This window comes from Schistocerca cancellata, chromosome 8, assembly GCF_023864275.1.
Source record: "Schistocerca cancellata isolate TAMUIC-IGC-003103 chromosome 8, iqSchCanc2.1, whole genome shotgun sequence".
NCBI classification, from domain to species: domain Eukaryota; kingdom Metazoa; phylum Arthropoda; class Insecta; order Orthoptera; family Acrididae; genus Schistocerca; species Schistocerca cancellata.
Window position 1 is genome coordinate 194,005,246 of NC_064633.1, and position 12,995 is coordinate 194,018,240.

Consider the following 12,995-nt stretch of genomic DNA (forward strand, 5'->3'; position numbering starts at 1 on the left):
GGAAGCGAGAACGCTACCGCACGACCAAGAGCTGCAGACCAAGAGAAGGAAAAGTAGTAGGTGAATATGGAATGGGTGTAAGGAATGAAAGAGGAAGCCGCCTAGTAGAATTTTGCACAGAGCATAACTTAATCATAGCTAACATTTGGTTTAAGAATCATGACAGAAGGTTGTATACTGTATGTGGAAAGGCCTGGAGATACTGGAAGATTTTAGATAGACTATGAAACGGATACAGATTTAGCAACCAGGTTTTAAGTTGTAAAATATATCCAGGGGAAGATGTGGACTCTGACCACAATTTATTGGTTATGAACTGTAGATTAAGACTTACAAAACTACAAAAAGGTGGCATTTTAAGGAGATGGGACATAAATAAATTGAAAGAACCAGAAGTTGTGGAGAATTTCAGAGAGAGCATTAGGGAATGAATGACAAGAATGGAGGAAAGAAATACAGTAGAAGAAGAATGAGTAGCTTTTAGAGATGAAATAGTGAAAGTAGCAGAGGATCAAATAGGTAAAAAGACAAGGGCTAGAAGAAATCCTTGGGTAACAGAAGACATATTGAATTTAATTGATGGAAGGAGAAAATATAAAAATGCAGTAAATGAAGCAGGTGCAAAGGAATAAAAAGTCTCAAAAATGAGATTGACAGGAAGTGCAAAATGGCTAAGCAGGGATGGCTAGAGGACAAATGTAAGGATGTAGAGGCATATACCACTAGGGGTAAGACAGATACTGCCTACAGGAAAATTAAAGAGACCTTTGGAGGAAAGAGAACTACCTGTATTAATATCAAGAGCTCATGTGGAAAACTGGTTCTAGAAGAAATCCTTGGGTAACAGAAGACATATTGAATTTAATTGATGGAAGGAGAAAATATAAAAATGCAGTAAATGAAGCAGGTGCAAAGGAATAAAAAGTCTCAAAAATGAGATTGTCAGGAAGTGCAAAATGGCTAAGCAGGGATGGCTAGAGGACAAATGTAAGGATGTAGAGGCATATACCACTAGGGGTAAGACAGATACTGCCTACAGGAAAATTAAAGAGACCTTTGGAGGAAAGAGAACTACCTGTATTAATATCAAGAGCTCATGTGGAAAACTGGTTCTAAGCAAAGAAGGGAAAGCAGAAAGCTGGAAGGAGTATATAAGAGGTCTATACAAGGGCGATGTACTTGAGGGTAATACTATGGAAATAGATGAAGATGAAATGGGAGATATGATACTGCGTGAAGAATCTGACAGGGCACTGAAAGATCTAAGTCGAAACAAGGCCCTAGGAGTAGACAACATTCCATTAGAACTACTGATACATTGGGAGAGCCAACCACAACAAAACTCTACCATCTGGTGAGCAAGATGTATGAGACAGGCAAAATACCCTCCGACTTCAAGAAGAATATAATAATTTCAATCCAGAAGAAAGCAGGTGTTGACAAGTGTGAAAATTACCGAACTATCAGTTTAATAAGTCACAGCTGCAAAATGCTACACGAATTCTGTACAGATGAATAGAAAAACTGGTAGAAGCCGACCTCAGGGAAGATCAGTTTGGATTCCGTCGAAATGTTGGAACACGTGAGGCAATACTGACCCTACGACTTATCTTAGAAGATAGATTGAGGAAAGGCAAACCTACTTTCCTAGCATTTGTAGACTTAGAGAAAGCTTTTGACACTGTTGACTGGAATACTCTCTATCAATTTCTGAAGGTGGCAGGGGTAAAATACAGGGAGCAAAAGGCTATTTACAATTTGTACAGAAACTAGATGTCAGTTATAAGAGCTGAGGGGCACGAAAGGGAAGCAGTGATTCGGAAGGGAGTGAGACAGGGTTGTAGCTTACCCCCGATGTTATTCAATCTGTATATTGAGCAAGCAGTGAATGAGACAAAAGACAAATTCGGAATAGGAATTAAAGTCAATCGATAAGAAATAAAAATTTTGAGGTTTGCTGATGACACTGTAATTCTGTCAAAGACAGCAAAGGACCTGAAGAGCAGTTGAACGGAATGGACAGTGTATTGAAAGGAGGATACAAGAACAACATCAACAAAAACAAAATGAGGATAATGGAATGTAGCCACATTAAATCAGGTGATGCTGAGGGAATTAGATTAGGAAATGAGACGTTTAAAGTAGTAAAGGAGTTTTGCTATTTGGGGAGCAAAATAACTGATGATGGCCGAAGTAGAGAGGATACAAAATGTAGACTAGCAATGGTAAGGAAAGCATTTCTCAAGAAGAGAAATTTGTTAACATTGAGTAGGGCTATAGATTTTAAGTGAAGTCCTTTCTGAAAGTATTTGTATGGAGTGTAGCCATGTATGGAAGTGAAACATGGACAATAAATAGTTTAGACAAGAAGAGAATAGAAGCTTTCAAAATGTGGTGCTACAGACGAATGCTGAAGATTAGATGGGTAGATCACGGAACTAATGAGGTGGTACTGAATAGAATTGGGGAGAAGAGGAATTTGTGGCACTACCTGACTAGCAGAAGGGATTGATTGATAGGGCACGATCTGAAGCACCAAGGGATCACCAATTTAATACTAGAGGGGAAGCGTGGAGGGGAAAAAATGTAGAGGGAGACCAAGGGATGAATACATTAAGCCGATTCAGAAGGATGTAGGTTGCAGTAGTTGCTCAGAGATGAAGAATCTTGCACAGGATAGGGTAGTATGGAGAGCTGCATCAAACCAGGCTCTGGACTGAAGACCATAACAACAGCAGCTCCATCTACATTTCAGAGGCAAACAGTCAAAAATATTCTGAGCTGAGGTATGAAATAAACTATACATGATGTTCACAGTGATGCCTACGTCAAAACCCCGGGGCCAATACTGGTGAGCAGTCTTTCTGGCGACTGACTTTCATTCAGACGTCTGAGCTTTGCTTGTAAAGTTTTCCTCAAGCACAAATGACCATTTAAATGCTTATAATGTAAGTTTCATTATGCATAGTTGTAATCACCCAAATAAACAAATCCACATTGGTGTGCAGTCACTGCACTTCAAATATATTGCAATGCTATGACTACAACACGGTTCGTCTAAAAACATTCCAAATAACAGTAAACGACATATACTAACGAGTTGAAACGATATGGCAGTTGAAGTTCGTGATCTGTATAACTTGGCTGAAGTAAATAACGAGCATTTAATTGGCTAATTTCTAACAGAAGCGTGTATCCTGGAAACACACTTACTTCGTACATATCACGCAGAACTTCATTCCATACTGCACACACTTGTTGTGCTCTACTGAGAGAGACTCCGTTCAAATTACTAAATATGATTTCCAGGATATCTCTCTGCATGTACCATAGCGTTTCCTCCATTTCAACAGTGCTTTTCCGTTAATGTCAATATTTCGTACACACTTGCAAATGTTTGGCACCAGACAAGACTTAATAACTAGTTCACAATCTACACTGTGCGCAATTTACATGGTTCTTCTTGATGGTCAACAATAACGTTACACAACACAGTGATCAACTGATCGCAGTATCCAAACAATCCTTCACCGGTTCGCATAGTTTACTACCAACAAAACCAAACAAAACATAAATTCACTCAGCTGACAGCGCAGTGCTGACAATAGACGAAATAGAAATAAACGGAAAGATCCAACGGCTCCGATTAAACTCTAAGTTTTGAAAAATGAACTGTAATAAACATGTTATCACAATAAGGTACTCTTAACTGAAGTGAACTGTTATCGCACCGCCTCGTGTCGTTATCTTTCAGAGTGTTTAGCATACGGCGCTACATCGCCTAAGACGTCACTCGAAGTGTTGAACGTATCCTGATTGCCTTGTCGACACTCGACAGTATCGAAGACAGAATTGTGACGGGGCGCCGAAAGTGATCCAAGTTGTACACACGCAATTAAACATGGGTTTCGTTCACTGGAGGTGATAATGAATGCGTGCTTAAGGCAATAATGAGGTTTATTATTACAAATTACATACTAACATAGAGTAAATGAAAAAGACTGAGACAGCTTACACTGTGTGCAACGCTAGCAGACACCGTAGCTTTGAAAGCCAAACATTTGTTTGTGTTTGATGTTTCGTGCCCAAGCAGTATCAAATGATTCGTAATTCCGTGCAGCGCTAGTGAATTGCAAATCTTCCTTATCGGCCGAAGTAATTATTTAGCGTAAAGAAACATGACTTTCTCAATCAAAAGAATATTGTGTGTCGTCTTAATCGTCGTGGCATTAACACGTGCAGAGAAAGAACCCGTCGATGTGGAACAACCAATTAGCCCTCAATCAGTAAGTAAATTTATAATGAATTACTGCTACTCTTGTCTTTTTATTACTGTTGTGAAACTGATTTTTCCTCCTTTTCCAGAAAGCCCGTGACAATGCTGAAGCTCACACTCAAGGTGGCAGCGAAAAAACTACAAATCTCGGATTCATACACGCATTTATTGCGTCAATATCAGTTATTATTGTCTCCGAATTGGGCGACAAAACATTTTTCATTGCAGCTATCATGGCAATGAGACATCCACGCCTTACTGTATTTCTGGGTGCTATTTCAGCATTAATACTTATGACTATTTTATCAGGTTATTAGTTCTTTTCTTTATTTTGTTTAGTACTGTGGATTCATTTTAGTGCAGAGATCTATCTGTCAATAACTTAGTTTACATCGCTGTATTCTTTTGTGTTATGGCTTTTCAGTTGGTCACTCAATACTACTTGTACCTGTGTTTCAGTACACAGACATGGAATACATTTTGCAAATATAACCCCTCAAATTTTTAATGCTGTCAGTATGGTCACCGCCTCAGATGTGCATAGATTAAATTTCCGCTTAATTTAGAATATTATAGGTCCTTAGCGGCCATAGCTGTGGTACAGCACCTGTTACAAATAGATAATTAATAGTGTACTTTATGAATAGTTAATTAACTTTTTACTTTGTAAATGTTACAGCTGTTTTTGGTCTTGCTGCAACAATTATCCCTCGTGCCTACACATACTACATTTCGACAGCATTATTTTTGCTGTTTGGGCTCAAGATGCTGAAGGAAGGTTATTACATGTCGCCTAATGAAGGACAGGAAGAGTTTGAGGAAGTGCAGTCCGATATACGAAAAAGAGAAGATGAGGTGAGTCATATTAAATGGGTTGGAAATGTAGATTCTTCTGCTGAAGTTTACAACTCCCTCCTGCCCCCTCCCCCTGATGGTGCCTGTGCATGTGTGATGAAGAACAAGTGTGTTATTACTTTCAACAATAAAAGCTAATCACTTATCTTACCCATCCATCTCCAGCCCCATGATTAAAGAAATAAATAAATATACTCACAATTCAGCTGTTCCACCATCTCTACATTTCCCAGGTGGCCTTTGTAAAGTCTTACCTATTCTTCGATTACATGGGCTTTGGCAGTATTACAGATTTTATATCTGTCCTATCTAGTGAGGATTCCAGACCAAATAATAGTAGACTAAAGTAGTTTAGCAAAAAATTTGAATTCTCATATCGCAAAGGTCTTAAATATTTTCTGAACTATATTAGCGTCAGCTTTCACTGTTATATGAAATTTCTGTATAACATTTTTTTGAATGCTTATTGCAGAGTAGGCTGTAGCGAAGTTTTCAATTATGCTATTCTGATTTGACCAGTTAAGTCATTGTGAACATTATCTTTGGAATTATTTTATTTTATGGTTGTCATTTGTCCTTTGACCATTCAGCACAACACTATACAACATATCAGACACATTATAGTTATAATTCATACACACATATGTATGTGTGCGACGGCTGTTGGTGGCAACAAAATTGGTATCCAGTCACTCACGCATTAGACAGGAACTGAAATTGAGAGGAGCAGAGCAAAAGCAGGAATGCTAAACTCTAGTCTTGTACCAGTGAAAACATGATTGAAACAGACAATCTGTTGCCGAGTATGCTTCTCCTTTAACTATAAAATCTGTTGTAGATCCCTTGAACAAAAAACCCTTGCCTAGTAGTTGGAATAAAGGACAGGTGATACCTGTCTACAGGAAGGGTACTACTGTAGAACATCCATGACATCTATTTGTTGTAGCATCTTAGAACATAGGCCTATTATGAGCTAAAACGAATTGAAGTATCTCAGAGTGGCCACCTCCATGCCAACCAGCATGAATTCTGAAAACATTGATCATGTGAAACCCCGCACACACTTTTCTTCTGATTTACTGGAAGTTTAGGATCGAGGCAGGCCGGTAGATGCAGTACTTCTTGATTTCTGAAAAACGTTTGTCTTAGTGCTACATCTACGCTTATCAAAAGTGTGACTGAATGGGGTATCAAGTGAAATTTGTGACTGGATCGAGGATTTTTTGGCAGAGAGGATACAGCAAGTTTTCTTGGATCGGATGTCATCAATAGATAAGGAAATAACTTCAGGTGTTCCCCAGGGAAGTAAGTTGGGACCATTGCTGTTCATATTGCGTGTTAATTACCCTGTGACCAGTATTAATTGTAACTCCAGAAGTTTTGCAAGCAATACAGTTATTTATAATGAAGTACTGTTTGAAAGAAGTTGTGCATGCATTTTGTCAGATCTTAATAAGATTTCAAAGTGGTGCGAAGAGTTTCAACTTGCCTTAAGTCTTCATAAATGTAAAATTGTGCTCTTCATAAAGTGAAAAAACATAATAGCCTATGATAATACCAGTGAGCCACAGTTGGAATCAGTCGACGCATGCAAATACCTGGGTGTAGCAGTTATGATATTATGAAAAGAATATATAGCTACTCTTCCTGTAGTGGGGATATTGAGCCACAGACAGGCACAATAAAAAGAGTGCTAAAGAAGTAAGCTATCAGACAAAAGGTCTTTTTCGGAAGTAAAAAAAAAAACACACACACACACAGCCAGCCAAGGTGGGGCTCTGTGTGTGTGTGTGTGTGTGTGTGTGTGTGTGTGTGTGTGTGTGTGTGTGTGTGTTGGTCTACTTCAGGAAAAGGCCTTTTGTCCAAAAGCTTACTTGTTTAGCACGCTTTTGTTATGCCTGTCTGCGACTCAACATTTCCACCATATAGTGTGTAGCAATCTATCCTTTTTGTATTATTGTCAGTATTCCATCCTGGAGTTTCCATTGTTTATGTGTAACAATCTTACGGTAGATGAAATGTAAAGATCACATAATCTGAGGTAAAGAAGGTGGCAGATGATGGTGTGTTGGTAGGATGCTAGAGAAATGCAATCTGACTACAAAGGATATTGCATACAAAACACTTGTGCAATCCATCGTAGTGTACTGCTCAAGTGCGTGCGAACTAGACCAAATAGGACTGACAGCAGATATTGAATGTTTATAAAGAAGAGCAGCATTAATGGTCATAGGTTCTTTCGACCATTGGGGGAATGTCACAAAGATGCTGAAAGTACTGGACTGATAGATGCTTGAAGATAGATGCAAACTATCCCAAGAAAATCTACTTACAGATTTTCTAGAATCAACTTGAAGTGACGAATCTAGAAATATATTATAATCTCCTATGTGGCACTCAAAGGGATCACGAAGACAAGATGAGACAAGTTACAGCACACACAGAAGCATTTAAGCAATCATTCTTCCTGGACTCCGTTTGTGAATGAAATGAGGGAAAAACCGTAATAAGTGGTTGAATGGGAAGTATAGTCTCTCATGGACTTCATAGTGGTTTACAAAGTACAGTTTTAGACTTGGATGTGATGTTTACAAACTTGGATTGAAAATTATGTTGATAGACTGATTTGTACCATAGGGTGAGGTCTAGGGTAAGTTTCAGGTTGGAAGATTGACTGTGAGTTGGCTAAACCAGTGAGTGTGTCATGAAAACAAGCAATTTCTTTTACATTGAGATTGTGACTACATATTTATCTGCAGTCTTTATTAGTTTTGGAAGACCATAGTTTGGCTGTAAGTTTGACAGAACCAACTGATTTTAATATGTACAGTCTGTATTCTGTAGTTGCATTTGCATTCCACTGAACGACCTTGTTCCCCCATTGTTATCTGATTATTTTGAAGTTTTGAATATATCTGGAGGCATGACTAAAGTGCACTTACAGTGTACCAGGCTCTCCTGCTGTGTATTGCCATTGGCAATTTGTTTTGATCAGTTGCAGCAATCCGATGATAGTATATACACAGAAGCGCTGAAGGAACTGGTATTCAAGTACAGAGACACGTGAACAGGCAGAATATGGCACTGCGGTTGGCAGTGCCTATATAAGTCAACTAGTGTCTGGTACAGTTATTAGATTGGTTACTGTTGCTACAATGGCAGATTATCAAAATTTAAGAGAGTTTATAGTCAGCGCACAAGCGATGGGACACAGCATCTATGAGGTAGCGATGAAGTGGGGTATTTCCCATATGACCATTTCACGATTGTATTGTGAATATCAGGAATATGGTAAAACACCAAATCTCTGACATCGCTGTGGCTGGAAAAAGATCCTGCAGGAATGGGACCAATGACAAATGAAGAGAATCATTCAACACGACAGAAGTGCAACCCTTCAACAAATTGTTCCAGATTGCAATGCTGGGCCATCAACAAATGTCGGAAATATGGAAGCGTTCAATCCTGCCAGTCTGCTTTGACTCATGACGTCACAAATATGGCGGAAACGACCATAAACCACGATTACAATATGGCGCATATAAAATCATTACGTACACATTATGAAGATGAAAACATATCGAAAGACAAACACACATACGTTCCACAAAAAGGGTAATGACACTAACAGGACAAACACGGGAAATAGGGAGTTTTGGGTGGGGACAAACTAAATATATACAAATATAATAGAGGGAAACACTCCACGTGGGAAAAATACATCCAAAAACAAAGATGATGAGACTTACCAAACAAAAGCGCTGGCAGGTCGATAGACACACAAACATACACACAAAATTCAAGCTTTCGCAACAAACAGTTGCTTCGTCAGGAAAGAGGGAAGGAGAGGGAAAGACGAAAGGATGTGGGTTTTAAGGGAGAGGGTAAGGAGTCATTCCAATCCCGGGAGCGGAAAGACTTACCTTAGGGGGAAAAAAGGACAGGTATACACTCGCGCGCACACACACACATATCCATCCGCACATACACAGACACAAGCAGACATTTGTAAAGGCAAAGAGTTTGGGCAGAGATGTCAGTCGAGGCAGAAGTACAGAGGCAAAGATGTTGTTGAAAGACAGGTGAGGTATGAGCGGCGGCAAATTGAAATTAGAAATTAGCGGAGATTGAGGCCTGGCGGATAGCGAGAAGAGAGGATATGCTGAAGAGCAAGTTCCCATCTCCGGAGCTCTGACAGGTTGGTGTTAGTGGGAAGTATCCAGATAACCCAGACGGTGTAACACTGTGCCAAGATGTGCTGGCCGTGCACCAAGGCATGTTTAGCCACAGGGTAATCCTCATTACCAACAAACACTGTCTGCCTGTGTCCATTCATGCGAATGGACAGTTTGTTTCTACAACATCTTTGCCTCTGTACTTCCGCCTCGACTGACATCTCTGCTCAAACTCTTTGCCTTTACAAATGTCTGCTTGTGTCTGTGTATGTGCGGATGGATATGTGTGTGTGTGCGCGAGTGTATACCTGTCCTTTTTTCCCCCTAAGGTAAGTCTTTCCGCTCCCAGGATTGGAATGACTCCTTACCCTCTCCCTTAAAACCCACATCCTTTCGTCTTTCCCTCTCCTTCCCTCTTTCCTGACGAAGCAACTGTTTGTTGCGAAAGCTTGAATTTTGTGTGTATGTTTGTGTTTGTTTGTGTCTATCGACCTGCCAGCGCTTTTGTTTGGTAAGTCTCATCATCTTTGTTTTTGGATGTATAAATATATACAAATTTAGACACCCACCCCCATACAAAACCATGCAAAATGACGAAAAAAACAGACATCACAAAACTCCCCAAATACCACTAAACACAATATCATCTGGAATTGGACACTTCCCTTGAACTATATAGCTCAACAGCAGCTCCTGATACCATAAATTGGGATCAAACACTTCCCTTGACCTGTTATCCTTACGACATCTCCACATACAGCCGTTCCTGGTCAGAGACGCCGGAACTTTAAGTAAGCCTCATTTCTTCATGACATACTGAACACTTCACGACTTCATCCAGAAATCCGAATAGTTCAACAAATTTTATTAGAGACAACCGAAAACTGTTGACCCTGTCAGTCATATCTATACCTACCAAAGACATAAAAAAAAAGAAATTTACCAAAATTCACACACGACGCCACACTCGCAAACTTAAACAAAAACATCACCTAACGCACACCCAGAGAGCACCACCGATCGCATCATAACGGCACCTACAAACACACCACTCTCACAAACTAAATTCCGCGCCGTCGTGACGTCACACACCACAACAGCCTTACGTCACGGGTCAAAGCCGACAGGTGGTATCGGACACTTCGGTCGACCCCAAATGTCAGCATGTGAACCATTCTGCGAAACATTACTGATATCAGCTTTCAGAGCCGAAGGCGCACTCGTGTAACTTTTATTACTGCACAACACAAAGCTTTACACCTCATCTGGGTGGGTCAACGCCAACATTGGACTGTTGATGACTGGAAACATGTTGCCTGATCAGACAAGTAACGTTTCAAATTGTATTGAGCGGATGGACTTGTACGGGTATGGAGACAACCTCGTGAATCCATAAACCCTGCATGTCAGCAGGGGACTGTTAAAGCTGGTGGAGGCACTGGCATGGCGTGGGGACCCCTGATATGTCTAGATAAGACTCTTGAAAGGTGGTACGTATGTAAGCATCCTGCATCATGATGTCCATTGTGCATTCCGACGGACTTGGGCAATTCCAGCAAGACAGTGTGACTCCCTGCACATCCAGAATTGCTACAAAGTGGCTCCACGAACACTCTTCTGAGTTTAAACACTTCTGCTGGCCACCAAAGTCCCCAGACATGAACATTATTGAGCATATCTGGGATGCCTTGCAACGTGCTGTTCAGAAGAGCACCAGGTGCAGGATTCATGGTGTCAGTTTCCTCCAGCACTACTGCAGACATTAGTAGAGTCAATGCCATATCGTGCTTCGACAGTTCTGCATGCTCAAGGGGACCCTACACGATATTAGGCAGGAGTACCAGTTTCTTTGGCTCTTCACTGTAGTAGCTACTGAGAATTGGTGAATATAATGATATCTTTTGGCAGAAGATAAGTATAGATGACATTTTTTTCAATGTGGATAGTGGGAGGAAAACTAGATGTGCTGACAGACTGACTTTTAGTGAAGCCTGGACTGTATTTTAGGTTGGAATGTGATTGTTTCCGTGAGAGTTTGTGAAGCCAACAAATATAAATGGAAAAAATCTAGTTGTGCTGATGGACTGACCTGTAGCGAATCCCAATGCGTCAGTTAGGTTGGAATGTGACATTTTTGTTGTGAATTACTAAAGCCAACAGATCTCAACATGAGAATACGAGTGTCGTAATAGATTGTTGCATAGTGTGGCCCGAGATACATGTCTGTCATTTGGAGTAACCTACTTGTATGTCTTATTTCTAATTTTGCTGAAAATTCAGATGATGTGGTTCAATTTAAACTAATAGAACAAGATGTCGGCTAACATTATTTATGAACCAGTGGAAATTATGAATGAGCATTTGGATTTGCTGCCAACTTAAGATTCATCAAGTTCACTTCCCACCATTCATTGTGCAAACAGTTACCAGTAGCCAACTGCAGCACACAATGAAACAGCCATATGCACTATATATGCACTACCACCAAGGGCATTAATAATAATAAAAAACACCATATCCCCTGTAGGGTCCCAGTTCCTTGATAGGTAAGATACACAGTTGTATATCTTTGTAGTAACCATATAGTGCTGACAGATTTTATCATATTCTACACTAACTCAAAGGTTACACTTAAGTATTTTGCCTCATTTGCTATTATTAGTCTCCAGCCTCTTCATGTATTAATGTTCATTGCATTAAATCCACTTACACTGACAGTCAGTTGTTCGACTTTATAATAAGTGTAAATTTTTTGTAACCATTCTTACACCTATACTAGAGCCTGAGGGAAGAGATACCTGACTGTTGAAGTGGGCCTGAAGTGAACATCTACCTCAACTGATCATGTAACAAGATTTTGTATGACGGTGCCTTAGTGTTGCTGCATCTCTGTAGGTGACTATTATTTCTGTCTGCAGCCATTTGTGCTTTGAGGTGAAAGCCATCAACAGTGCCGCCATCTATCAGAGATTTCACTGACTGACTGTACTAGAGTAACAATTATACTACTTTGCTGTAGGAGACTTATAGAATGTAATTGCTTCCAAGTAATTTGAGACTGTCACTGATTGTTTCCTTCTCTGTAGAGATATGCAGATTTTAAACTACCGAAGAAATGTTTATATTTTGTACCCATTATGGGTAAACATGTTAACATTGTGAAATAAGATCCTGCAGAGATGTGCATTTTGCTCTGTCTTCTTTTGGAAACTTTGAGAGTTATTTTTCCCTATGCAAAGCTTTCATTACTATTATATCCTACATTCTCCACTTGCGAAGATAATGGTGTTGCACTATTATATCCTACATTCTCCACTTGTGAAGATAATGGTGTTGCACTTATAGCAGAGAAAGTGTAGTGTGTTATTTTGTTCCTAGTCTTTTGCCCCCTTTTTTTTTTTTTTTTTTTTTTTTTTTTTCGTTTGAGAAGTGGAACGACAAGGTTCAAATGCAAGACTTTGTGTCTGTGTAAAAGCAGTTGTCATTTTCCATCTCCATTTTGGCTGTGTATAGATTTTGATCTAGGAAAGTTAAACTTACCCTTCAAGCATCTTAAAATAAAACAACTAGTCCAGCCCCAAGCATACAGAGAATGTGCTTGTAAATTCTCTATGAATCATTCTATAAATATGGAATGAATATTCTTTAGTAACACATGATTTTGGGAATGTGGGCAAATATTCATCTAC

The 12,995-nt window shown here is 39.7% G+C and overlaps 2 protein-coding genes across 2 annotated transcripts in view; one reads left to right on the top strand and one right to left on the bottom strand.

Annotated features, from left to right (window-relative positions):
- Positions 1-3,631, bottom strand: part of LOC126094618 (uncharacterized) — a 105,712-nt gene extending 102,081 nt beyond the window's left edge. Inside the window, exon 1 of the mRNA XM_049909098.1 lies at positions 3,214-3,631. Coding sequence (XP_049765055.1) covers positions 3,214-3,345 — 132 coding nt within the window. The 5' untranslated portion in view covers positions 3,346-3,631. The remainder of the gene's footprint in view (positions 1-3,213) is intronic.
- A 210-nt stretch (positions 3,632-3,841) lies between these two features.
- The window catches only part of LOC126094619 (transmembrane protein 165), a 34,055-nt gene continuing 24,901 nt past the window's right edge, over positions 3,842-12,995 (top strand). The window contains exons 1-3 of the mRNA XM_049909099.1: positions 3,842-4,286; positions 4,366-4,585; positions 4,956-5,131. Of these exons, the coding sequence (XP_049765056.1) occupies positions 4,179-4,286; positions 4,366-4,585; positions 4,956-5,131 (504 nt within the window). The 5' untranslated portion in view covers positions 3,842-4,178. The remainder of the gene's footprint in view (positions 4,287-4,365; positions 4,586-4,955; positions 5,132-12,995) is intronic.